The sequence below is a fragment of the Osmerus mordax genome, chromosome 6 (genome assembly GCF_038355195.1).
Source record: "Osmerus mordax isolate fOsmMor3 chromosome 6, fOsmMor3.pri, whole genome shotgun sequence".
Classification (NCBI taxonomy): domain Eukaryota; kingdom Metazoa; phylum Chordata; class Actinopteri; order Osmeriformes; family Osmeridae; genus Osmerus; species Osmerus mordax.
In genome coordinates this window covers 21,187,596-21,215,224 of record NC_090055.1, presented here as the reverse complement: position 1 = coordinate 21,215,224, position 27,629 = coordinate 21,187,596, and the positions used below count along the sequence as shown (strand labels likewise).

At 48.0% G+C, this 27,629-nt stretch overlaps 2 protein-coding genes across 2 annotated transcripts; both read right to left on the bottom strand.

The window, feature by feature from the left end:
* Positions 1–1,306: 1,306 nt before the first annotated feature.
* Positions 1,307–13,794, bottom strand: akirin1 (akirin 1). The gene is made up of 5 exons (XM_067238415.1): positions 13,419–13,794; positions 3,332–3,463; positions 2,814–2,942; positions 2,552–2,623; positions 1,307–1,696 (listed from the first exon to the last, which is right to left on the bottom strand). The coding sequence occupies exons 1-5, from the start codon at positions 13,621–13,623 to the stop codon at positions 1,686–1,688; spliced, it is 549 nt and encodes a 182-aa protein (XP_067094516.1). The 5' UTR covers positions 13,624–13,794; the 3' UTR covers positions 1,307–1,685.
* A 2,660-nt stretch (positions 13,795–16,454) lies between these two features.
* Positions 16,455–19,612, bottom strand: cnr2 (cannabinoid receptor 2). Its single transcript, XM_067238717.1, has 3 exons — positions 19,553–19,612; positions 17,727–17,810; positions 16,455–17,563 (listed from the first exon to the last, which is right to left on the bottom strand). Exons 2-3 carry the CDS (start codon positions 17,803–17,805, stop codon positions 16,455–16,457), a joined length of 1,188 nt encoding a protein of 395 aa, XP_067094818.1. The 5' UTR covers positions 17,806–17,810; positions 19,553–19,612.
* Between the last annotated feature and the right edge of the window lie 8,017 nt (positions 19,613–27,629).

The window sequence follows — 27,629 nt, the reverse complement described above, 5'->3', positions numbered from 1 at the left end:
TGGACCGCGCTGGAATGAGACGCAGCCTTATTCAATGAGCTAAAGTGTCTGTAAGTCCAACTGGTTACGATGTTCAACTTACTGGACCTATAACACTGTATTGTTAATCAATTGACATTGTAGGCAGTGTTATGGACGGTGTACACGTGTTGCAAAGTACGTACCTTTTGTTATGGAGCAGAAAATCATAATTTAGGCAATATTATCATTATGTATGAAAGTTCCAGAATACAGGCTATATTTGCAGCACACCGCTAGAGGGCAAACGTGTTTAGAGAGAACAGCTCTTTCACTTCTACATCCAACACAACCGCAGATTCATCCCTTCTCCTGTCAGCAGATGGCGCCAACAACACAATCCTACAGTGCTACTCCTGTCCTCAACTTTACTTCCTGTTCCAGGTATAGCTCAGGGGTAGAACATGGGGATGGGTATAGCTCAGTAGTAGAACATGGGGATGGGTATAGCTCAGTGGTAGAACATGGGGATGGGTATAGCTCAGTGGTAGAGCATGGGGATGGGTATAGCTCAGTGGTAGAACATGGGGATGGTTATAGCTCAGTGGTAGAACATGGGGATGGGTATAGCTCAGTGGTAGAACATGGGGATGGTTATAGCTCAGTGGTAGAACATGGGGAAGGGTATAGCTCAGTGGTAGAACATGGGGATGGGTACAGCTCAGTGGTAGAACATGGGGATGGGTACAGCTCAGTGGTAGAACATGGGGATGGGTATGGGGATGGGTATAGCTCAGTGGTAGAACATGGGGATGGGTACAGCTCAGTGGTAGAACATGGGGATGGGTACAGCTCAGTGGTAGAGCATGGGGATGGGTATAGGGATGGGTACAGCTCAGTGGTAGAACATGGGGATGGGTACAGCTCAGTGGTAGAGCATGGGGATGGGTATAGCTCATTTCACTGCAGATCGTCACTTTGAATAAACACTTCCTCATTGTTCTCCTTCACGGTGCACCGACAGTGCAGGCAGGACGTTAGCAGAAACCCAGCGCACCCCTGGGCACAGTGCAGGCGGGACGTTAGCAGAAACCCAGCGCACCCCTGGGCACAGTGCAGGCGGGACGTTAGCAGAAACCCAGCGCACCCCTGGGCACAGTGCAGGCGGGACGTTAGCAGAAACCCAGCGCACCCCTGGGCACAGTGCAGGTGGGAATGCACAGGCTTCATCCCAGAATTTGGGATGAAGAAACACAAAACAGAACTGTATCACATGTGGAATAACAGTGAAGTACCTGATGTCTTTCTGGATGAAACTGCAAACCCAAGAAACAGAGAAGAACCCATATTTAATCACAGAACTTTTATTTTTCAAAAGGGAGAAGAAAATCCACATGGTCAGGTGAGAGTTGAAGAGAGAGGGGATGTCTGGCAGATTATACAGGATTACAGTAGCCAAGCTTTCTACAGCACGGATACACTGATCAATACTAATCTGCTTTAGTCAAGATCTCCAGGAAGAGAGGACACCCACACAGGCATCTTCTCCTCAGACTCCTCTGATGTTTTGGCCAGTAGCAACAGTTTGGGAGTAGAAATCAGTTTTGGAAAATAATTGAAAAAGAAAAAAAAAAAAATGGCACCCAAATATCTTGAAATTAAAAGGAAAATCAAATGTAAATGAAGAGGCAGTAGAACAGCCATGTTGAGAAGCTGGTGGAAGGAGTTCAGGAGACGTCTGGAAGGAGAGGAGAGGAGGGGTGAGACGACAGACACACACAGCTGCTAAACTGGTACTACAGACCACAGGTACTACAGACCACAGGTACTACAGACCACAGGTACTACAGACCACTGGCTAGCTGTCTCCATCTAAATGACTGTCAGTTGTGTCAAGTATTGTCTGTTGTCTGAATACATGGACTTGACTAGACTGTACAGTCTAGGACGTCTGAGTTCTGGATTCTGCAAAATGAATCAGATGTGCAACGTGAGGCTGGTGTTGATGCATGTGCCATGTGAGGCTGGTGTTGATGCATGTGCCACGTGAGGCTGGTGTTGATGCATGTGCCACGTGAGGCTGGTGTTGATGCATGTGCCATGTGAGGCTGAGGCTGGTGTTGATGCATGTGCCACGTGAGGCTGAGGCTAGTGTTGATGCATGTGCCACGTGAGGCTGGTGTTGATGCATGTGCAACGTGAGGCTGGTGTTGATGCATGTGCCATGTGAGGCTGGTGTTGATGCATGTGCAACGTGAGGCTGGTGTTGATGCATGTGCCACGTGAGGCTGAGGCTGGTGTTGATGCATGTGCCACGTGAGGCTGGTGTTGATGCATGTGCCACGTGAGGCTGGTGTTGATGCATGTGCCATGTGAGGCTGAGGCTGGTGTTGATGCATGTGCCACGTGAGGCTGAGGCTAGTGTTGATGCATGTGCCACGTGAGGCTGGTGTTGATGCATGTGCAACGTGAGGCTGGTGTTGATGCATGTGCCACGTGAGGCTGGTGTTGATGCATGTGCCACGTGAGGCTGGTGTTGATGCATGTGCCATGTGAGGCTGGTGTTGATGCATGTGACTAGGGCTGCACTTACAGCTGGCCGTCCGGGCGCCATATCTTCGCATGATCTGGTCTTGTGTGAACTTCACAAAAGATTCGTATTGTTCTGGAAGAGAGGAGGGGGGTGCAGAGGTCTTATAACACATGGGGATGGGTTAAGCTCAGTGGTAGTGTGAGGGTGGGTATAGCCCAGTGGTAGTGTGAGGGTGGGCATAGCCCAGTGGTAGTGTGAGGGTGGGTATAGCCCAGTGGTAGTGTGAGGGTGGGTATAGCCCAGTGGTAGTGTGAGGGGGTACCTGCTAGTTTGGTGTTGAGTATGTGTTCATACTCCTCCCTGATCTTCTCCTCGTGGTCTTTGAGCAGACGCTCACACAGGAAGCTGACTTGCCGCAGCGTGAACGAGGGCTGGTCCTTCCTCGAGGCTCCTGGGCGCACACACACACACACACACACACACACACACACACACACTGATCCCCTGCTGTTCATACACTAGAGTTGAGTCTGCAGTATCTCCCGGTAGGAAGCCCAGCTGTCACCCTGCCTCAGGCGGTGTGTACCCAGAGAGAAGTGTGTGTGTGTGTGTACCCAGAGAGAAGTGTGTGTGTGTGTGTGTACCCAGAGAGAAGTGTGTGTGTGTGTGTACCCAGAGAGAAGTGTGTGTGTGTGTGTACCCAGAGAGAAGTGTGTGTGTGTGTGTACCCAGAGAGAAGTGTGGGTGTGTGTGTACCCAGAGAGAAGTGTGGGTGTGTGTGTACCCAGAGAGAAGTGTGTGTGTGTGTGTACCCAGAGAGAAGTGTGTGTGTGTGTGTACCTGGGGGGGAGCTGGGCGGGGCGAGGGCGGTGCTGGGGGCATCGCTGGCCTCTGTCTGGGTGAAGGCACCCTCCAGCTGTCGCCGCCTCTGGTAGCGGCTGTACTCCTGACGGATGTTCTGGAAGATCTGCTCTGTAGGGCCAGAGGAGCAAGAGTCAACATCTACACACACACACACACCTTTCAAATTCAAAAGAAAGTTGTTAAAGTTAAACCTTTGTTCTTCTGCTTTCATAAAAACAAAGAATTTGCATGTTTGAGCTAGGCCCAGTCCAACTTCCTGTTCCTGTGGAGAGAAGCCCTTCAGATCCTCACTCCAGCTGAGAGACAGCCAGGGCTCACAGGAAATGCAGTTTCAAAACAAAACACTGACAGGAAGTGCAGCTTTAAAGCCCCCCCACATACACGGTCTTGTGACTGTGGAGAAGAGTGGTGGAATCACTTTCATTTGTGATACTTCATTGAGATGTGCTCCGATCACAACCAGCCCAACCTGCCCCATGACCACACCCACTCAACCGCTAAACATCCAATCAAAACTATCAACTGGTGCTCACATCAACTGTTACCAACCAACACATCAAATCACAGCTGAACTACAGAGCTCACAAACAGATACATGAGGGGGAAAATATAAATGCTTTTCTGAAGAAAGTGTGTCTGCTGAAACAACTGAAAATTCAAATGCATCAAATGCATCTGCAATAAAATTCAGCATGAAATATAATAGGGAAGTATATCTGCCAGTGACTTCCATTCATTTTATAGCATGAAATATATATAAGATATACATTTAAGATAAAAAGATGAGTTTCATGGCACACAAGTGTTTCAGCCTCAAACAAATAATGTTTCTAGCTAATAGTGATGAAGTGCATCTTCATTTGAATTTCATTGATTTAATAGCATGAAAAGTATAAACGTATAAAACGATTGTGGTTTTACAGCTGGACAGCTTGAACACACTGATTTTTAACACTCCAAGTTAGTAGTTTAGAAATGTAAGAAACCACTAATGTAACTTGTGTTATAACAAACACAAGTTATCAGCGTAGTAGAATTATATGTTTTGTGTACTATCAATTAAAGTTGTAAAGTTGCTGAAGTTTAAACAGTTTAAACAGTTTATAAACAGTTTAAACAGCGTTATGCAGGTGAGACAGGGATGAACGTACTTGATGACATCACAACAGACAAACGTATCCATTCATTTTTAAGCCCTTAGGGCTGCAAGAACATAACAACCATAGGAGTTAATCAATGTGTGTGTCATAGAACTCCAGTACAGGTCAGGCTTTATCTAACACAGCTGGAACAGTTTCTAGCTTAAACATTGTGTATAATAATAAGTATGCAGGATAGTGTTTTTGCTTTCAGCAAACACACAAAAAATAGTAGGATTCAAAACTCTAAATGGTTTAAACAGACGTGGTCTGCTGGTCTGCTTCCTTGTGTGACATGCAGCAGAGAGCCCAGGCGTGATTCTAACCCAGGCTGGATCAAGTGGCAGAGCTACAACATGGCGTGTGTATTAGCAGAGGGCACAACTGCTCTCCACAACGTTCTTCACCTGATCGTCAGGGCTGTGCGACGGGCATGTAGTCTGATCACCACACGGTGAAGGCTGGGTGTAGCCGGCCCCGGCACCAGGCCGGCCCCGGCACCAGGCCGGCCCCGGCACCAGGCCGGCCCCGGCACCAGGCCGGCCCCGGCACCAGGCCGGCCCCGGCACCAGGCCGGCCCCGGCACCAGGCCGGCCCCAGGCCTACTGCAGACCTGGCACTGCTGGGACAGGTGTAGCTCCTCCCCCTGCTGCAGACCTGGCACTGCTGGGACAGGTGTAGCTCCTCCCCCTACTGCAGACCTGGCACTGCTGGGACAGGTGTAGCTCCTCCCCCTGCTGCAGACCTGGCACTCCTGGGACAGGTGTAGCTCCTCCCCCTGCTGCCAGTCCCTCTCAGCGACCCCTGAATCCCAACCTCGGACGTTACCAAGCAACACTGCCCCTGCCACGACCCCGGCTAAAGAACCAATGAGGGAGGGTCCCAGCCTAGGGCTCCAGGAAGGCAGAGCCTCTCCCAGGCTTAGCTCAGGCCTAACAACAACAGTCACTAAGGCAGGAGGCCGGGGAACAGAGGCCCGGGGAACAGAGGCCCGGGGAACAGAGGCCCGGGGAACAGAGGCCCGGGGAACAGAGGCCCGGGGAACAGAGGCCCGGGGAACAGAGTGTGGGAGAGAGAACAGCCTGACTCATCTTCCCCTCTGGGGCTGGGGAGGGGGTCAGGCAAGCTCACTGAGCCCCTGAAACAACAGACTTAATTTAATAAACCCCCCCCCCCCCACCATTACAGGCTACAACTGGTCTAACTAGGCTACCCTGTCACTAGTAAGTAAGTAAGACTTTATTTATATAGCACATGTCATACAAGAATTGTAGCTCACGGTGCTTTACATAAAATCAATAAAAACAATAATACAAGTGATAAACAATTCAAACAAAAATAAAAATCCCAATAAGATCTCTGTTCAAGAGAGAAAACAACTTTAAAAGTAGGAAAACCCTTTTGAGATAAAATTACTTAAATGCTTCAGTAAAAAGGTAGGTTTTAAGTTGTCTTTTAAAAATGTCTAGAGTGTTTGCTTCCCTAATATTTATGGGTAATTTGTTCCATAGTTTTGTGGCGTAATTGACAAAGGCCGAATCACCAATCTTCTTATGACTGCTTCTGGTGACCTCTAATAGGCCTGCATTTGATGATCGCAGTGTTCTAGCTGGTGTGTAGTTTATAAAGCAGTTAGCAATGTAGCTAGGTCCTTGTCCGTGTACAGCTTTGTATGTGAGGAAAAGGACCTTAAAGTCAATTCTGAAGGTAACAGGGAGCCAGTGTAAAGTAGCTAGGACAGGACTAATGTGTTCTCTCCTTTTAGTTTTGGTTAATAATCTAGCTGCAGAATTTTAAATGAGCTGTAGTCTTTCAGTGGTTTTCTTGGGAAGACCAGTGAAAAGTGCGTTACAGTAGTCCAGCCGGCTGGATATAAAAGCATGAATTAACTTCTCTGCATCATTTTGGTTTATGAATGGTCGTACCTTTGCTATATTCCTCAGGTGAAAGAAAGCCGTTTTGGTCACTTTATTAATGTGAGAGTTGAAATTCAAATCTGAGTCCAGGATTACACCGAGACTCGTCACCTCTGGTATAAGACAGGGGGTTAAGCCTCCTAGATTCTTAGTAAGCATCTCTCTTTTGGATTTGGGGCCACATAGTAGGACTTCGGTTTTGTCTTCATTTAATTTAAGAAAGTTATCATTCATCCATTTGTTTATTGCCAACAGGCAGTTGGTAATGGAATTGATGGCCGTTGCATCGTTGGGTTCAGTGGATATATATAGTTGTGTGTCATCCGCATAGCTATGGAAATCTATGTTATGTTCTCTGATTATGTTGCCGAGTGGTAACATATAAAGAGAAAAAAGTAATGGACCTAAGCAGGTTCCTTGAGCAACCCCATAGCAGTTCTCATGTTTCTTGGACCTATGGTCACCTAAACTAACATAAAACTTCCTTCCTGTGATATATGATTTCAGCCAGTTCAATACACTATCCGTGAACCCAATAAGCTTTTCCAGTCTATTGATTAGGACCCTGGCTCTTGGCTGGGGAACCTGTCACTAGAACCATGGCTCCATCCACTGCTCCCAAACCGGGGGAGGCCAGATGCATGCTGGGATAGAAGACACAGGAGATCCACACAGCAGCACTGGGGGGAGGGGCTTACTGGGGGGAGGGGCTTACAGACAGCTGACCTTTACTGCAGGACATCTCTGCTCTCCCCAGACAGGCCCACATCAGCTCCTGGTCACAAACCTTCTTTATGAAGGGGGAAATAGTGAGCATAGTAGCAGGTACTGGGACATAATGTCCACACACACAGCTGCTGGGCTGAAAGTCAACCACACAGACAGATGGTTTGGAATAATGGGTGCAATATAGAGCCCTGAATAGACAACAGGCAAGATCTGTTAACAGTCATAATCAAACAGCTGAGATCAAACAGATTTTGCCTGTCGTAAAACTAGTCCGAGCAGGAGGCTTCGTCCGACCAGGACGAATGCAGCAGGATCAGGGCTCTAGAGTGCGACCAGGACGAATGCAGGATCAGGGCTCTAGAGTGCGACCAGGACGAATGCAGGATCAGGGCTCTAGAGTGCGACCAGGACGAATGCAGGATCAGGGCTCTAGAGTGCGACCAGGACGAATGCAGCAGGATCAGGGCTCTAGAGTGCGACCAGGACGAATGCAGCAGGATCAGGGCTCTAGAGTGCGACCAGGACGAATGCAGCAGGATCAGGGCTCTAGAGTGCGACCAGGACGAATGCAGCAGGATCAGGGCTCTAGAGTGCGACCAGGACGAATGCAGCAGGATCAGGGCTCTAGAGTGCGACCAGGACGAATGCAGCAGGATCAGGGCTCTAGAGTGCGACCAGGACGAATGCAGGATCAGGGCTCTAGAGTGCGACCAGGACGAATGCAGGATCAGGGCTCTAGAGTGCGACCAGGACGAATGCAGGATCAGGGCTCTAGAGTGCGACCAGGACGAATGCAGGATCAGGGCTCTAGAGTGCGACCAGGACGAATGCAGGATCAGGGCTCTAGAGTGCGACCAGGACGAATGCAGGATCAGGGCTCTAGAGTGCGACCAGGACGAATGCAGGATCAGGGCTCTAGAGTGCGACCAGGACGAATGCAGGATCAGGGCTCTAGAGTGCGACCAGGACGAATGCAGGATCAGGGCTCTAGAGTGCGACCAGGACGAATGCAGGATCAGGGCTCTAGAGTGCGACCAGGACGAATGCAGGATCAGGGCTCTAGAGTGCGACCAAAATGTGTACTGGTGCGACCAAATTTTTTCCTAGGTCGCACCGGTGCACCTAACCTCCTTGCATCCGCTGTCTCTCCACAAACGAAGCGTTTGTTATCCTAAGACGGAACTGACACTCATGGTTGGATCATATTGTGGTCTAAACCAATCAGAGACAGCGATGGGGCGGGTCTTTGCCTCTGATTGGCTGTGGTCCAGATATTCCTGTAGCTCCGTGCTGTGTGATTGAAATTACGACTTGAGCACCAGAGAGTCAGTTTAGCAGACCTGGGCATTGTATGGCCCGCGGGCCATAACCGTGAGGTAAATCAAAGATTACATTTACATTTACATTTACATTTAGTCATTTAGCAGACGCTCTTATCCAGAGCGACTTACAGTAAGTACAGGGACATTCCCCCGAGGCAAGTAGGGTGAAGTGCCTTGCCCAAGGACACAACATCAGTTGGCATGACCGGGAATCGAACTGGCAACCTTCGGATTACTAGTCCGACTCCCTCACCGCTCAGCCTCCTGACTCCTCCAAAAATAAATAAATGTGTTGAGCGGTAGTAAATATGTAGTCCTGAAAGACTACAGTGATCAGGCGATTTACATATGTGCACTTGCGCAACCTCACCGACAGGAGAGTTAGCTGTTGGTTAGGGTTAGCCCTCTGTTGGCCCTCGAAAATGAAAAACTTTGCCACTGATTAACGTTTAACAAGACATGGACTTCTAAGTATCTGTTTACTGAGGTCAAAGTGAAAGCTGTGAAGAAAAAACTAACGCGGACATAATAAGAACTTCACTGATTCAGTGGGCGCGGGCTGATGGTTTGCTAGTTGAACTGCAGACCCTGATCATTACCTGTCAGCTGTCCTTCGCATATCCACCTCAGACATTCAGACAGATTTCGATGCACTTGTTCAAGCCCACTGGATTTCTCTCACAGAACAAAATTAACTGAAAAAACGTATTGCTTTTTGTATAAAGTTGATCAATTCCACATCTTTAACATACTGCAAAACAACTTTTCAGTGTTTGTGAAGATTAACTGGTTACAAAGAAAATGAAACACTGTTGTTGTTGTTTATACTGTTTATTACTTCTATAATCTTTCCTATTTGACCTACACCAAAATCTAAAATATTTATATAAATATTTACAGAATATCCTTATTCTTCTGATAACCAGTAGCAGCTAATCAAAATATATACTTTACTGCTTTTTACAATGGGAGAAAATGAATAGTGAGCAAATTGATGAGGCCCTCCAACACATTTCAGGTTTCTCATGTGGCCCCTTGTAAAAATGAATTGCGGACCCCTGAGTTACGAAGCTGGGCCATGGAGCTAACCCATGGAGCTAGGATTTTGATGCTAGGGAGAGTGTGGCAAGATGATTTAGCCAAGGCCATAGGGCAAGAAGGCCAAATTACAGGTGTTGGCCATCTGAAGGGCATGGGACAGCAAGGTGGGACCCGCTATAAGACTTTGAGCCATGAAATGTTAGGTCTCAGTTCAGGGAAGCACTTTTAAACAGTAGCACTTTCTATTTTGAAATGTTTTATTTTGCTTAAAAAGTTTTAGTTTGGTAGCTCAGTGAAGCACTTAAAAAAAAAAAATATATATATATAGACTAACTTGTTGCTAATTTTGTGCTGGTGCACCTAAATAAAAAAAAGTTAGGCGCACCAGTGCAACCAAGGCAACAAGTTAGTCTGGAGCCCTGAGGACACAAACAGTTAGGTCCATAAGTATTTGGACACTGACACAATTTTCATCATTTTGGCTCTGTATACCACCACAATGGATTTGAAATGAAACAATCAAGGTGTGCTTTAAGTGCAGACTTTCAGCTTTAATTTCAGGGTATTTACATCCAAATCAGGTGAACGGTGTAGGAATTACAATACATTTTATATGTGCCCCCCCCCCCCGTTGTTTTCCGTGGAAGACCACGGAAAACAACTGTGGTGGATGACAGAAGAATTCTTTCCCTGGTGAAGAAAAACCCCTTCACAACAGTTGGCCAGATCAAGAACACTCTCCAGGAGGTAGGCGTATCTGTGTCAAAGTCAACAATTAAGAGAAGACTTCACCAGAGTAAATACAGAGGGTTCACCACAAGATGTAAACCATTGGTGAGTCTCAAACAGGAAGACCAGATTATTGTTTGCCAAAAAACATCTAAAAGAGCCTGTACAGTTCTGGAACAACATCCTATGGACAGATGACACCAAGATCAACTTGTACCAGAATGATGGGAAGAGAAGAGTATGGAGAAGGGAAGGAACTGCTCATGATCCAAAGCATACCACCTCATCAGTGAAGCATGGTGGAGGTAGTGTTATGGCATGGGCATGTATGGCTGCCAATGGAACTGGTTCCCTTGTATTTATCGATGATGTGACTGCTGACAAAAGCAGTAGGATGAATTCTGAAGTGTTTCGGGCAATATTATCTGCTCAGATTCAGCCAAATGCTTCAGAACTCATAGGACGGCGCTTCACAGTGCAGATGGACAATGACCCGAAGCATACTGCGAAAGCAACCAAAGAGTTTTTTAAGGCAAAGAAGTGGAATGTTCTGCAATGGCCAAGTCAATCACCTGACCTAAATCCAATTGAGCATGCATTTCACTTGCTAAAGACAAAACTGAAGGGAAAATGCCCCAAGAACAAGCAGGAACTGAAGACAGTTGCAGTAGAGGCCTGGCAGAGCATCACCAGGGACGAAACCCAGCGTCTGGTGATGTCTATGGGTTCCAGACTTCAGGCTGTCATTGACTGCAAAGGATTTGCAACCAAGTATTAAAAGTGACAATTAGATTTATGATTATGTTAGTTTGTCCAATTATTTTTGGTCCCTTAAAAAGGGGGGGGGGCACATATAAAATGTGTTGTAATTCCTACACCGTTCACCTGATTTGGATGTAAATACCCTGAAATTAAAGCTGAAAGTCTGCACTTAAAGCACATCTTGATTGTTTCATTTCAAATCCATTGTGGTGGTATACAGAGCCAAAATGATGAAAATTGTGTCAATGTCCAAATACTTATGGACCTAACTGTACACCCATATCTGACTGGTGAGGGTCAGTCAAAAAGTGCCATCATCAATCAAGACTTGCAAACGCACCCAGGCCTGAGTCCCTGCAGCTCCCGGTGTGTGGCCCTGGTCCCTCCCTCTCGACACAGATCATCGCTGGGAGGGACCAGGGAGTTCTCCTTCCACCACCAGCCCATTACCTGGGAGTCTAAGGGGAATTCACAGGACGCATCAAGGAGATGTTCTCAAACTAAACCTCAACACTCCTAACTTTCGTTTTGCCGGGATGTGTGGAGGAGCCGTTGGCCTGGAGGTTAGAGTTAGAGAAGCTAGATTCCTGGATCCCTCCCCTACAGGTGGATGGGTGCCATGTGGACCCACAGCAGACAAAGACAGAGGCTAACTGGAGACCACAGCTCCAGCAGCCAGGGCTAACTGGAGACCACGGCTCCACCAGCCTGGGCTAACTGGAGACCACGGCTCCACCAGCCTGGGCTAACTGGAGACCACGGCTCCACCAGCCTGGGCTAACTGGAGACCACGGCTCCACCAGCCTGGGCTAACTGGAGACCACGGCTCCACCAGCCTGGGCTAACTGGAGACCACGGCTCCACCAGCCTGGGCTAACTGGAGACCACAGCTCCAGCAGCCTGGGCTAACTGGAGACCACTGCTCCACCAGCCTGGGCTAACTGGAGACCACGGCTCCACCAGCCTGGGCTAACTGGAGACCACTGCTCCACCAGCCTGGGCTAACTGGAGACCACGGCTCCACCAGCCTGGGCTAACTGGAGACCACGGTTCCACCAGCCTGGGCTAGACGCTTTGGATAGAAGTGCCTGAATCAAATGTGATGTATGTGATGGTGAGAGCTGCTTGTCCTGCCAGATCGGCACACTGCTGACCCTGGAGGCAGCAGCAGACAGATTACATTCATCTGAATCATTGATATTCTTCACACAGCATTTTGTGTCGAGAGGCCGTCTATTCATTTAACTACAGCAGGAAATGGCGTTTTAATTAGATTTGGTCATATCAATCACATTCTGGGTTGGGGAGACTAAACGCATGCTTTACTGGGAAACATTGTAATATTCAAATCATGCACTAGCAATTACAAGTAGGGATAAAAACAAAAGAATAGGATTTGTATGTGTGAGGATTCGAGGCTGTCGACCCCCCCCCTGTGACTTCATATACAAAGAGACTGTGATCGCTGCAGATCCCAGGTAGTTCTCTAGCCCCTGGTGCAGCTCATCACACAGGGACGCATGCGAGCAGGAACGCAGCGTGAAGGATCAGAACAATGGCCTTCCGAGGCCAGGGGCTCACAAAAGGTACTAACCCAACCGCCCGGTTCCCACACTAGACAATGCCATTCGTCTGGTCCGCTAACGTTAGCCAACAGCAAACCGAAGACAGACAATACCCGTCGTAGCACCCAGGGACGTTTCCCCGGCGACAATGTCACTGGTTTATAGAATTACATTGGAAAACTATGAAAGACCGCTATCGTTGTTCTTTCTCAAAAAGCAAATGTCCCGGTTGGCTCTTAAGGTGTGTCTAGGCAGTTTGGCTAGTAAAGCGATTACCCAAACATAACTTAAGGTTAGTATTCATTATTAACCAGAACTTATTCGTGAAGACGACTTTTTAATTCGCTGGATTTCCTAACGTAATATCCCCCACTCTACTGCACCTGGTAGCTGGTAAGCGGCTAGTCTATTTAATTTGCTAACTCCGCAAACGTGAGCTAGCCACTATCATTCCATTATAACCGAATTCCTGATGCTTGGGCTTCTAGCTAGCTGCTAACTAGCTAATTGTCTTCCAAGCAGCTGCCTAGATTAGCTAGCAACCCTGGTATCTAGTGCTAGGTACCAGATAACTAACAATACGACAATCATTGAGACAATAACAGTTAGAGAACGGAACGAAACAACAACATAATGATTGCATTAGTACTGACAGCTAGTCAACAGTAAAATGAAAGCTAGCGGCTAGCTACGCACTCTTCACAATCTACAGTTCCTTTCAATTTCCATTCTTTCACAACTTGTCTGGCTAGCTAGCTGGCTAATATCAATTCCACTCCACCCAAACCCCCTCCCCCATTTCTTCACCCAGTTTTTAAAAAATACATATTTTTCCAGATATTTTTGGCAGCGTTTCTTACCTGGAGTAAGCCTGTTTTCGCCTCCAATGGGTGGGGGAGACATCGAGTGCGAAGGGCTGTCAGTCGCCGGACGGAGGTTGCATCTTTGAGGGGACGGGGTGCTCGGAGTCCCCGTTAGCGGATTGCACCTTCTCCGCTTTGGAGACTGAGGACTGAGTAGGGCCTCAAACTCCATTGAGCGCTTTAACGTTGCTCCACACGCCATTGTGGCTGAATAAAAGAGACGATGGTGAAGTATTGGGGAAACAAACACCCACAAAACGCACAGTACGCACTATAAAATATTTTAAATTAGCTTTCTTCGGTGTTGTCGCGTCGCTGTGGTTGCTTTCAGCAGCGGTAAAAGACTAGACCAGCGCGGCGGCGTCGCCAGCTGCCGTACCGCTGCTGAATTTCTAGAACGTCACAGGGCAGATTAGACTGTACCATTTGTAAAGAAAAAAAAAAAAAAAAAGGGGTTATACATTTTCAAATTTTATATTTTAAACGGGAAATCATATCAAATAGCAGACGTGTCATTATTTGAATGAAACATCGTTTGTACACAGATAGTATTAGTGTCGCAAATGTGTTTTAATAGCTAATTAAACACATTCTACGAACTTCGTTGCTACAAGTTGACCCTACACTTCACGTAAATTGTTTAAAATTCGGGCTTTCACGAGAACGATTGACTAAATGGATTCATTTACACTTTCGGAGGTTCATCTCTATACTTTTTTACTGAACTTAATCTTCGATGATTAATCAAAGCTGTAACGTCAAATATGCAAATGTTATATGATATTACTTTTTTTACTTTAGTATCTTGCTAGCTAATCCTATCAACCACCACCTACTTGATTTAGGCCCACACAGTGTTGACAGCTGATTCATTAACCCTCTCTATTGCATCGTGTTGCCGTATGGCAATTTACTCTTTCAGTTAATTTCCTTGCCATTGTCCCTTTAAGATACAACTTGAGATCTCACCCTTCTGACGCCTTAACTTCATATTGTTTATGATGGGATCATATCACGTAAGATCTGCCTTCCAGAGGCAAGATTCTTACTTAGGTAAACTACCCCTAGTTTCCCATGCCACTTATCAAGACAGAGTCATATAAACAATCTGACATTGTGATGTTTAATATGATGATGCCGTGATGACATCATGTCTCTTGTGACAGGGCAGAAGGCTGAAACATCCACAACATCTCCCTCACTACAGGTCCACAGCCAGCCCAGGGTTACACATGGTTATGTCGTTTTGTGCCGCCAGGCCACGTGAGGAGATGCAGTCTACAGGAGGTTTACTGACGCTCAGTCATGTGAACCACTGAGATGGGTGGAGGGGAAACCTTCCACCCATGTTAATTTCCTCATCACAGACATGTCCTCCATGTTGATGGTATGTGGTCATGGTTGAACTGGGCAGATCGGACACCAGACAGGGATGCTGAGTTAGGCTGGTACCTGGAGCATCAGGGTTGACAACATCTTTAGTCTTGCCTCTAAACCCCCACAACACCCGCTGCTGGATTTCAGCATTTCATTTAGATTATTTAATTACCGTCCCTCTCTCTCCCTCTCTCTCTCTCTCTCTCTCTCTCTCTCTCTCTCTCTCTCTCTCTCTCTCTCTCTCTCTCTCTCTCTCTCTCTCTCTCTCTCTCTCTCTCTCTCTCTCTCTCTCTCTCTCTCTCTTTCTTTCTCTCTCTCTTTCTCTCACACACACACACACACACTACCTCTCTCTCTCCCTCTCTCACACACACACACTATCTCTCTCTTTCTCTCTCTCACTATCTCTTTCACTATATCTCCCTCCCCCCTCTCACTATCTTTCTCTCCCCATCTGTCACCATCTCTCTCTCACTCTCTCTCTCCACACTAAGTTGCGAATAAGTCATTTTTCAGTGAAGCCAAAAACCCAACACCAAGAGTATTGTCCAGCCTCACCTTTAATGTTTAAGTAATGGCTTACACAAACACTTTGACTATTCACAAGACACAACACACAGAAGAATAACAAGGAGAATGAGTCAAAGTAGCTGCCAGTAGTCTCTGTCCCTCATCAGCAGAGTTCCAGCCTCCATGTTCCACATGGCTCTCTTCATGACCTTTGACCTGCTTACCTCAGCGCTCTGCTCGTCGTCACGTGGAGGACATTGTATACAGTCCCACAATGGCTGGCTAGGCATTCATCTACAGAAGGTCACCCACATGTCCTGCTGTTCCCCTGTCCCCCTGTCTTCCTGTCCTCCTGTCTTCCTGTCCTCCTGTCTTCCTGTCCTCCTGTCCCCCTGTCCTCCTGTCTTCCTGTTCCCCTGTCCTCCTGTCCTCCTGTTCCCCTGTCTTCCTGTCCTGCTGTCCTCCTGTCCTCCTGTTCCCCTGTCCTCCTGTCCCCCTGTCCTCCTGTTCCCCTGTCCTCCTGTCCTCCTGTCCCTCAGTCCCCCTGTCCTTCTGTCCCCCTGTCCTCATGTCCTCCTGTCCCCCTGTCCTCCTGTTCCTCCTGTCCACAGTATGCAGTCCACCCGTTCAGAAAGGCCACCCTTGGAAGGGGTTGTGACAGTAATGTGATTTAACTCCCTTGGTGTTTATTGGGGGACATTTCTGGCTTCTGTTGATTTTCTTCAGTCTCCTACTTTGTCTTTCTCAAATTCTTTTTTCAGATATCGGAAAAAACCTTGACCGAAAGAAGTGTATCTGTCAAGACATAATATTTGTCCGTACATGTAGTATTATCTCAACACATAAAATCTGCTCTAAGGGATTGTGGTTTTCTCTGGGAAGAAAGAAAATGTGTACGTTTTTATTCTGGTCTTGTTTATCACACGACTATCTTACTTTACACTGTGTTCCACCATTAAAATACTGTAACAAACAACTGAATTATCTAGCTACTACCTTGATGTTCTCCACCCCACCACTCCAACCCTCCACCCCTCCATCCCTCCACCCCTCCATCCCTCCATCCCTCCATCCCTCCACCCCTCCATCCCTCCACCCCTCCATCCCTCCACCCCTCCATCCCTCCAACCCTCCACCCTTTCTCAACTACCCACTGGTGTGCAGCTGCTTGTTCACTCTGCCCGAGACAGAGTCCACCCTGCAGGTGTTCCCCTCTGCCCCGTCCTCCTCCAGGGCCATGCTGCAGCAGTTACTCTCTGCTGTGGGTAGGGCAGGGGCCGAGTCCCCCGACCCCATGGGCCTCTGGCAGCCCCCCGGCCCCCCCGGCTTCCACCGCACCCACAGCCTCCCCGCCAGCCGCAGCAGTGCCCCCCTCAGCTCCCTGCAGCGCAGCGCGTAGAGCAGAGGGTTCACGGCAGAGTTGACGAGACACAGTGTGCTGCAGAAGGCAAAGGCCCTCTGCTGGGGGCGGATTAAGGGGCTCCTCACGTCCGCCAGCATGAAGGCCAGCACAGGCAGCCAGCAGCCCACCATGATGAGCAGGATGAGCCCCAGCGTGCGCGCCAGGCGGATGTCCATCCTCATGCGGGACTGCCCCGCCGGCGCCCCCTTCAGGCCGCTCATGGAGGCCTCGTGCTGGTGCGCCCTCCACAGCACCAGGCCGTACGCCCCCAGGATGAGCACCAGCAACGCCAGGATGAAGCTGACCCAACACAGCACGTAGCGGGGGTGGATGTAGGGGAACAGGCCGGAGCAGCGCGGGCGGAGGTCGCTGGGGCAGCGCCAGCCCATCAGAGGCAGGAAGGAGATGAGGAGCACCAGGCTCCACAGGCCCAGCAGGGCAAGCAGGGCGCGGCGGCAGGTGAGCAGCGTGTGGTAGCGGGCCGCGTGGTGGATGCACACGTAGCGGTCCAACGCCGTCAGCAACAGGCTGCCCACAGAGCCGGAGAAGGCCAGCGTGACGCCGCCCAGCTTGAACAGGTACGCGGCCGGGCTGTCGCAGCGCTTGAACAGGTGGAAGTCCAGGAAGTTGATGGTGAAGAAACAGCTGGCAAAGATGTCCGCCAGGGCGAGGCTGGCGATGAACAGGTAGGAGGGGCGTCTCCGCAGGGGGGCGCTGGCCGCGATCACGCCCAGAACCAGCAGGTTCTCCAGGAGGGTGATGGGCCCGGCCAGGAAGCAGATAGAGCCGATGGCTACCTGCTCCGAATGCTTCAGAACCATGTAGTGATTCAGATCCTCACAGGGTTGGACTGCTGGGGTCATAAGAAGAGACAGAACACATTGAGCAGGTCTCAGTAGGGTTAGGGGTCAGGGGTCAAGGCCAGCAGAGATGTTTGATGACAGCATGCATCGGATGAGATAAGGCTGTGATCGTCATTTCAATGTCATTTATTTATAAGCTTAACATATACATACCCATGGGAAGAGCTGTAGGGCGGCTCTGATTGTCTGTGAGCACTGCTGAGGGCGTGTGTAGCTCCTCCCATCCCTCCATCTCTCCTTCAGAGCAAGTCACATTAAACACTCGGTCACAACAAGTCAGATTCTCTCTTCACATTAAACAATCTGAGCAACACCAACATGTGTGTGTGTGTCATTAGACACCAGCAGTATAACTACTCTGTTGTGGCATTAAAAAGAGAAGTTCTGGTATTAGTTTCAAATGTGACCACAAGATGGGAACATTTCTCTGCTTTCTGAAAACCATGAAGCTGAAAATTATGTTTTTCAGTTTCATGAAAGCAGACAGAGGAACCGCTTATAACAATTAGCAATAAAACATCATATTAATATGGGTAATATACAATATGTTCATTAACAAAACTCAGACCTCTTGATAAGAATAATCATAATGAATATAATACCTATTGGAAAAATAAATCAAGTAACATGAACAGGGAGAGAAGGAGGGGGAGAGAGAGAGAGAGCGAGAGTGATTGACAGGTTAAAAAAAAGGCCGCCCCCTTTCAGAATTAAAAGAAGTCCCCGATGTAAATAACCACATTTATACAAATGATCAATACTCCACCAGCATTCTCCAGAAAATTCCCCCCTGCAGGAGAATCACACTTTCTCTCTGTGACAAATGAGTTCCCCTTGCAACCAGGATACATTTCTTTTAATCCAGTTCTAACTGAGCATCATGACTGTTTAGCCTATTAGTGATTATGATGTCTGGGAGGAAAGAGCGGAGATGACGTTTCAGGAGACATCTGCCTCCCTGTGGAGGACGCTGTGAGAGGTTCCTGCTTTCTGCTTACTGCCTCTTACCGCTTCTTACTGCCTCTTACTGCTTCTTACTGCCTCTTCCCAGGCTCTTACTGCCTCTTCCCAGGCTCTTACTGCCTCTTATTGCCTCTTCCCAGCCTCTTACTGCCTCTTACCACTTCTTACTGCCTCTCCCCAGCCTCTTACTGCCTCTTATTGCCTCTTCCCAGCCTCTTACTGCCTATTACTGCCTATCCCCAGCCTCTTACTGCCTTTTACTGCCTCTTACTGCCTATCCCCAGCCTCTTACTGCCTCTTACTGCCTCTCTCCAGCCTCTGACTGCCTCTTACTGCCTCTTCCCAGCCTCTTACTGCCTATCCCCAGCCTCTTACTGCCTCTCTCCAGCCTCTTACTGCCTCTTCCCAGCCTCTTACTGCCTCTCCCCAGCCTCTTACGTCCTCTTACTGCCTCTTACTGTCTCTTTCCAGCCTCTTACTGCCTCTCCCCAGCCTCTTACTGCCTCTTCCCAGCCTCTTGCCTCTTACTGCCTCTCCCCAGCCTTGTACTGCCTCTTACTGCCGCCTGCTTCTCTGCGGACACCCAGGACACATCCTCACCTGCTGCTGGTTAAAGCAAGACGTTGTTCTGGTCATATGTCTTGTCTTGACTCATTAGACAATAATTTTACAGTTTAAATGTTGCAAAGCATGAAGCAATTACTTATTTCATCATTGTTCTATTCTGCTTTGTTTCTAAAGAGAGATACTTTCTTGCGTAAAAAAAAGTTATACATTTTCAGTTTGAGCATTTGACCCAGACCCCAGATTCCCATTAAAAACATGTTCAACAACAATCCAATGCAATATAGTTTGTGTATGAATTATTACATACAGTTTTTCATTACACTTCAACAGTTTAAGATCATTTCAAATATTTCAATACTTCATAATTCATCATTCTTACCACAAACCTAATGCAGCTGTGATTATGTTGGAGAGTTAGTGATATTGAGCAGCAGCGAGCCTGGTCTTACCTCTCTCTGTCTGGGCTGCTGCAGAACCTCTGTCCCCAGCATCAGCTCTCACTCACTGGGCTGCTGCAGAACTTCTGTCCCCTCAGCACCATGAGGAAGGGAGGGAGGGGGGAGGGGGGCAGGTCTCATAAACCACATCCTGATCTCTCTCCCTCGCTCTCTGTCTCTCTCTACCTCTCTCTCTGTCTCTCTCTACCTCTCTCTCTCTCCCTCTCTCTGTCTCTCCCTCTCTGTCTCCCTCCCTCCCTCTCTCTCTCTCTCTCTCTCTCTCTCCCTCTCTCTCTCTCTCTCTCTCTCTCCCTCCCTCCCCCCCCCCTCTCTCTCTGTCTCCCTCCCTCCCTCTCTCTCTCTCTCTCTGTCTCTCTCTCTCTCTCCCTCCCCCTCTCTCTCTCTCTCTCTCTCTCTCTCTCTCTCTCTCTCTCTCTCCCTCCCCCCCTCTCTCTCTCTCTCTCTCTCTCTCTGTCTCCCTCCCTCCCTCTCTCTCTCTCTCTCTCTCTCTCTCTCTCTCTCTCCTCCCCCCCCCCCCCTCTCTCTCTCTCTCTCCCTGCCCCCCTCTCTCTCTCTCTCTCTCTCTCTCTCTCTCTCTCCCTCCCTCTCTCTCTCTCCCTCTGTCTCTCTCCCTCTCTCTCTCTCTCCCTCTCTCTCTCTCTCTCTCTCTCTCTCAACGTGTGTGTTGCCCACACGTTTCTACAAAAGAGGAAATGGGTGACTGGCGATGTACATCCAACCCACATGAATGTTTGCAAATACTGTACAGCTCTTCCTTTATTGAAGTCATATTGTACACATTTTATGTTCTATAGTATTCTTTATTATAATTTGTATCGTATTGTAAATGTATTTATTTTTTATTTCAGTGCTTGTTTTAGTTCCTATGTTTCTTGTTGTGCACCAGTCGAGTGTTACCAAGTTGAACTGGTTCAACTCACTCCTCAGTTTTAACACCACCCGCACGGGCCATCGTAGAGCTAGCTACCCCACCCGCACGGTCCATCGTAGAGCTAGCTACACCACCCGCACGGGCCATCGTAGAGCTAGCTGAGGGTGGTGTAGCTGTTTAAAGTGGTGTTGGTAAAGGTGGTGGTGTTGGTAAGTCAGAGGAGGGAGCGACATGTTTACTGCTGGACCCTCCTGGACCCGACATCCTGACCCTAACCCTGGACCCACCGTCCTAACCCTGACCCATGGTCCTAACCCTGGCCCTAGACCCACCATCCTAACCCTGACCCACCATCCTGACCCTAACCCTGGACCCACCGTCCTAACCCTGACCCACCATCTAACCCTGATCCTGGACCCACCATCCTAACCCTAACCCTGGACCCACCATCCTGACCCTGACCCACCATCTAACCCTGATCCTGGACCCACCATCCTAACCCTGACCCTGACCCACCATCCTGACCCTGACCCACCATCTAACCCTGATCCTGGACCCACCATCCTAACCCTGACCCTGACCCACCATCCTGACCCTGACCCACCATATAACCCTGATCCTGGACCCACCATCCTAACCCTGACCCTGACCCACCGTCCTGACCCTGGACCCACAGCCTGGACCCACAGCCTGGACCCACAGCCTGGACCCACAGCCTGGACCCACAGCCTGCACCCACAGCCTGGACCCACAGCCTGTGAAGAACAGGTTCAGTCTGATGGAAGAATTCAGGAGGTTTATGTTTCTGACACGAGAGAACTTGTTTTGCAACGTCTTGAAGACGCTTGGCTTGAGTCTCAAAAACTGGATGTGTTGCTTCATTTACTGGATGGGAAGACAAGTCATACTTTTCCATTTCTTCATTCAGCAGTTTGGGGTCAACGGTTTTATCTAAAACAACACACATCTGGTACAGAACACAGCACAGTAGAAGTAGAGTGTGTGTTTGGCTTTTATAACTAATACATCTCCTTCTGAACATGGAACACAGACTCCTCACGAGGGAACATTCTAATGGAAATCAGTCCAACTAATTTAAGAACGTGTCCTTCAGCAAAGAATCATTCAGTACCATCAGAAACTATCTAATCAGGTTACAAGAGCCTTTGCCCAAAGGAAAAACTAAACTGATTATTGTACTATTTTGAATTCACAATGCATGTTAAAAGTGTAGTAAGTAGGGCCACACTGGTGTCAGTAGGCCTTCCTTTGTCCAGACAGACAGGCAGACAGACAGACAGAGGCAGACAGACAAAAAAAATAAAGCGGTTGTTTGGTCCGCACCAGAGTTCGATTCACACCACCCCAAATGAATCGCATTAAGGGGATGAACGCTCCAGGGTTCGGTTCACACCACCCCAAATGAATCTCATTAAGGGGATGAACGCTCCAGGGTTCGGTTCAACCAGACTAAACAAGGTTGGTGTGAACCTGCCCTTAGTCTGTATGATGCAACTGTGTCACAAAGGGGTGTTATAAATACTTTCACACACAACCATGATGGTGTAAGGTGTGTGTACTGTGTGTGTGTTCAGGGGGAGTGAGTATGTGGTGGAGGTATATATCTGGACAGTGTGTGTGGTGGGGGTATATATCTGGACAGTGTGTGTGGTGGAGGTATATATCTGGACAGTGTGTTTGGTGGGGGTGTATATCTGGACAGTGTGTGTGGTGGGGGTATATATCTGGACAGTGTGTTTGGTGGAGGTATATATCTGGACAGTGCGTGTGGTGGAGGTATATATCTGGACAGTGTGTGTGGTGGAGGTATATATCTGGACAGTGTGTGTGGTGGAGGTATATATCTGGACAGTGCGTGTGGTGGGGGTATATATCTGGACAGTGTGTGTGGTGGGGGTATATATCTGGACAGTGTGTGTGGTGGAGGTATATATCTGGACAGTGTGTGTGGTGGAGGTATATATCTGGACAGTGTGTTTGGTGGGGGTATATATCTGGACAGTGTGTGTGGTGGGGGTATATATCTGGACAGTGTGTTTGGTGGAGGTATATATCTGGACAGTGTGTGTGGTGGGGGTATATATCTGGACAGTGTGTGTGGTGGAGGTATATATCCGTACAGTGTGTCTGGTGAGGGTATATATCCGGACAGTGCGTGTGGTGGGGGTATATATCTGGACAGTGTGTGTGGTGGGGGTATATATCTGGACAGTGTGTGTGGTGGAGGTATATATCTGGACAGTGCGTGTGGTGGAGGTATATATCTGGACAGTGCGTGTGGTGGGGGTATATATCTGGACAGTGTGTGTGGTGGGGGTATATATCTGGACAGTGTGTGTGGTGGAGGTATATATCTGGACAGTGTGTGTGGTGGGGATATATATCTGGACAGTGTGTGTGGTGGGGATATATATCTGGACAGTGTGTGTGGTGGAGGTATATATCTGGACAGTGTGTGTGGTGGAGGTATATATCTGGACAGTGTGTGTGGTGGAGGTATATATCTGGACAGTGTGTGTGGTGGAGGTATATATCTGGACAGTGTGTTTGGTGGGGGTATATATCTAGACAGTGTGTGTGGTGGGGGTATATATCTGGACAGTGTGTGTGGTGGGGGTATATATCTGGACAGTGTGTGTGGTGGAGGTATATATCTGGACAGTGTGTGTGGTGGAGGTATATATCTGGACAGTGTGTTTGGTGGGGGTATATATCTAGACAGTGTGTGTGGTGGGGGTATATATCTGGACAGTGCGTGTGGTGGAGGTATATATCAGAATAAGAATAAGAAATCAGAATCAGAAAGGGTTTTAATCGCCATGAAAGTTTGCACAGACATGGAATTTACTTTGGCAGGAAGGTGCATACATTAAACGTATAAGAATCTTAAAACTTAAATACATGATCTAACTATACTAAAGGTACAAGTCTAACTAATACTAAAGGGATTTATAATTTAAAAACTAAATATATATAAAATGTAATGAAATATAAAGTAGCCTTAATTTACAATATAAAAATACAAAGAATACAAATAGTACAAATTGCAATGTGGCAAGGTATCATTGTGCAGTTTGTTATTAGAGTCAGTGTGAGCCCTTGGCCTTGTTGAAGAGGCCAATAGCGTATGGGAATTGGTCCTGATGGACCGCAGCCTTCTGCCGGAGGGGAGTGGCTGAAACAGAGTGCGTCCGACATATCTGGACAGTGCATGTGGTGGAGGTATATATCTGGACAGTGTGTGTGGTGGGGGTATATATCTGGACAGTGTGTGGTGGAGGTATATATCTGGACAGTGTGTGTGGTGGAGGTATATATCTGGACAGTGCGTGTGGTGGAGGTATATATCTGGACAGTGCGTGTGGTGGAGGTATATATCTGGACAGTGTGTGTGGTGGGGGTATATATCTGGACAGTGTGTTTGGTGGAGGTATATATCTGGACAGTGTGTGTGGTGGAGGTATATATCTGGACAGTGCGTGTGGTGGAGGTATATATCTGGACAGTGCGTGTGGTGGGGGTATATATCTGGACAGTGCGTGTGGTGGGGGTATATATCTGGACAGTGTGTGTGGTGGGGGTATATATCTGGACAGTGTGTGTGGTGGAGGTATATATCTGGACAGTGTGTGTGGTGGAGGTATATATCTGGACAGTGCGTGTGGTGGAGGTGTATATCTGGACAGTGTGTGTGGTGGAGGTGTATATCTGGACAGTGTGTGTGGTGGGGATATATATCTGGACAGTGTGTGTGGTGGAGGTATATATCTGGACAGTGTGTGTGGTGGAGGTATATATCTGGACAGTGTGTGTGGTGGGGGTATATATCTGGACAGTGTGTGTGGTGGGGGTATATATCTGGACAGTGTGTTTGGTGGAGGTATATATCTGGACAGTGTGTGTGGTGGAGGTATATATCAGGACAGTGTGTTTGGTGGAGGTATATATCTGGACAGTGCGTGTGGTGGAGGTATATATCTGGACAGTGTGTGTGGTGGGGGTATATATCTGGACAGTGTGTGTGGTGGGGGTATATATCTGGACAGTGTGTGTGGTGGAGGTATATATCTGGACAGTGTGTGTGGTGGGGGTATATATCTGGACAGTGTGTTTGGTGGAGGTATATATCTGGACAGTGCGTGTGGTGGAGGTATATATCTGGACAGTGTGTGTGGTGGGGGTATATATCTGGACAGTGTGTGTGGTGGAGGTATATATCCGTACAGTGTGTCTGGTGAGGGTATATATCTGGACAGTGTGTGTGGTGGGGGTATATATCTGGACAGTGTGTGTGGTGGGGGTATATATCTGGACAGTGTGTGTGGTGGGGATATATATCTGGACAGTGTGTGTGGTGGGGGTATATATCTGGACAGTGTGTGTGGTGGGGGTATATATCTGGACAGTGTGTGTGGTGGGGGTATATATCTGGACAGTGTGTGTGGTGGGGGTATATATCTGGACAGTGTGTTTGGTGGAGGTATATATCTGGACAGTGTGTGTGGTGGAGGTATATATCTGGACAGTGTGTGTGGTGGGGGTATATATCTGGACAGTGCGTGTGGTGGAGGTGTATATCTGGACAGTGTGTGTGGTGGAGGTGTATATCTGGACAGTGTGTGTGGTGGGGATATATATCTGGACAGTGTGTGTGGTGGGGATATATATCTGGACAGTGTGTGTGTCAGTTGGAGCTACCAGATGGCAGGGTGCATGACAGTACAGGTGGCAGGGTGCATGAAACACAGTTTACCTACAGCTCTGTGGCCTGTCACATTTACCCCCTGGATCCTTCCTTCACCACCACCTCCTCTCCTCCCTCCTCTCTCCCTGTTCCCTCCCTCCTCCTCCTCTCCTCCCTCTCCCTCCCCCCTCCTTCCTGCTCCATTGTGACCTGTAGAGCTGCTTCCAGCGACCTCATTTCCAAACTTAACTCCCCAGGAAGTATCAGCAGGAAATGGCAGTGGCCTGCTGGGGGGAGGGGCCAGTCCTCTCGTAACACCATGTTTACACAACAGGCTGACATGGAACTGTGAGCCACAAGCAGGTCACAAACAGGAGCCTGCTAATTGGACTTTACCCCCTCGTAACAGGGGCATAACCCCGCTTGACGACACATACCTGGACCTGCCATATCTCTGTACAACATACCTGCTCTTATAACCTAGAGGATCTCTGTTAGACGTGATGGTGGTGTACATCACCCTGCAAGGAAACAGCACAGCCACACGGCTGACAGAGACACACCGCAGGAGGAAGTGGCCTGGCTCTCTCCACTGTCAGCTGGGCTCCCTGGCCAGGAGAAACAAACGTGATTAGAAGCCAGCAGAGCCAGCCTGCAGACTGACAGCTCATTACCAGACAGGATGCAGAGCTCCCACACCTGCCCACGTCATGACATGGAAACACTGTCGTTTACAGTGCTCCTTCTGCAGGCTCCATGTCAAACGGTCAAAGGTCAAAACCTCCGTGTGACATATATTTGATCAAGTACAGTATTTATTTGCATATTAGAAATAATGTGCAGGGCTCAAAATTGCGACAATTTTGATCGCATATACTCCCGGAATTGTACCTGTGACCTCAAAATATATTTGGGAACATTTGTGCGAGTGCAAATAATCGTTTGAGACCTGTTTTTATTTCTTAACAAAACGCTTGCAAATTAGCCTCCTGCACAGTATGTGCCTGCTGTGAGCTGATACAGTGACCGGTCCACCGTTCTGTCCAACATTACATAACCAGCTAAACTTCATCTTTGCGTTATTAACTTTAATGCAGATTTTACATATACACAGATTTACACAGTGTGTAGGCCAAATTCAATTGTGCAGAAACTGTTGCAGTTTATCATTTCAGAGAATAACAATCCTTGTTATTAAGACACCACATTCAAGTTTATATTGATCATCAGACACAGGCATTAATAGAAAGAATAATAGCTTTATTTGATTCAGAACTAAGTGATACTGGTCCATAAATCATTGAAGTAAGCTAAGCCTCATGTATGATGAAGAACAAGCATGTCTGTCTCCTAACGGCAGAGAGATAAAAGAGTCTTGAGGAAGATGCGCTGCTGATCTGACTGGAGGCTGTTAGAGGCATGATAGGCATGTTTTGTGATCTTTGTTTGAAAGGATTCAAACCAAAATATTTTACTGTCAAAGCTTTATATTTATTATCAGGATGTGAAGTTTATTTCAGCAAATATGACAAAAAGTACTTCTCAACAACATTGCCTACCCTGACTTCAACCTTCACACCAAACAGCCGTCTCAACTAAGGACTTCTCCCCACACCTGCACCCCCCCCCCCCCCCCCCCACACACACACACACACACACACACACTTCTCCCCCTGGTGGGTGCCAACGAGAACAGAGACCTACTTTGAAGTCAATAGCCTTGGCCAAGTTTTACACCAGTTGGTTATGCAAGTGTCAGGAGGAGAAAGGGCTGTGTGTGTGTGTGTGTGTGTGTGTGTGGGGGGGGGGGGGGTATTAGAAATTGTTGCTGTAACATGTAAAATGTTACTGTAACACCCCTAGTACTGTATACATCCTGTAACACCCTAGTACTGTAACACGCCTAGTACTGTATACATCCTGTAACACCCCTAGTACTGTAACACCCCTAGTACTGTATACATCCTGTAACACCCCTTGTACTGTAACACCCCTAGTTCTGTATACATCCTGTAACACCCCTTGTACTGTAACACCCCTAGTACTGTATACATCCTGTAACACCCCTTGTACTGTAACACCCCTAGTACTGTATACATCCTGTAACACCCCTAGTACTGTAACACCCCTAGTACTATAACACCCCTAGTACTGTAACACCCCTAGTACTGTAACACCCCTAGTACTGTATACATCCTGTAACACCCCTAGTACTGTAACACCCCTAGTACTGTATACATCCTGTAACACCCCTTGTACTGTAACACCCCTAGTTCTGTATACATCCTGTAACACCCCTTGTACTGTAACACCCCTAGTACTGTATACATCCTGTAACACCCCTAGTACTGTAACACCCCATGTACTGTCACACCCCTAGTACTGTATACATCCTGTAACACCCCTAGTACTGTAACACCCCTAGTACTGTATACATCCTGTAACACCCCTAGTACTGTAACACCCCATGTACTGTCACACCCCTAGTACTG

Coding starts and splice junctions, on each gene's coding strand:
- akirin1 (XM_067238415.1), bottom strand. CDS start 13,623: ATGGCGTGTGGAGCAACGTTAAAGCGCTCAATGGAGTTTGAGGCCCTA. Junction 2,943..3,331: donor CCCGCCCAGCTCCCCCCCAG/GTACACACACAC, acceptor GTGTGCGCCCAG/GAGCCTCGAGGAAGGACCAG. Junction 2,624..2,813: donor ACTCAACACCAAACTAGCAG/GTACCCCCTCAC, acceptor CCTCTCTTCCAG/AACAATACGAATCTTTTGTG.
- cnr2 (XM_067238717.1), bottom strand. CDS start 17,805: ATGGAGGGATGGGAGGAGCTACACACGCCCTCAGCAGTGCTCACAGAC. Junction 17,564..17,726: donor CCCTACAGCTCTTCCCATGG/GTATGTATATGT, acceptor TTATGACCCCAG/CAGTCCAACCCTGTGAGGAT.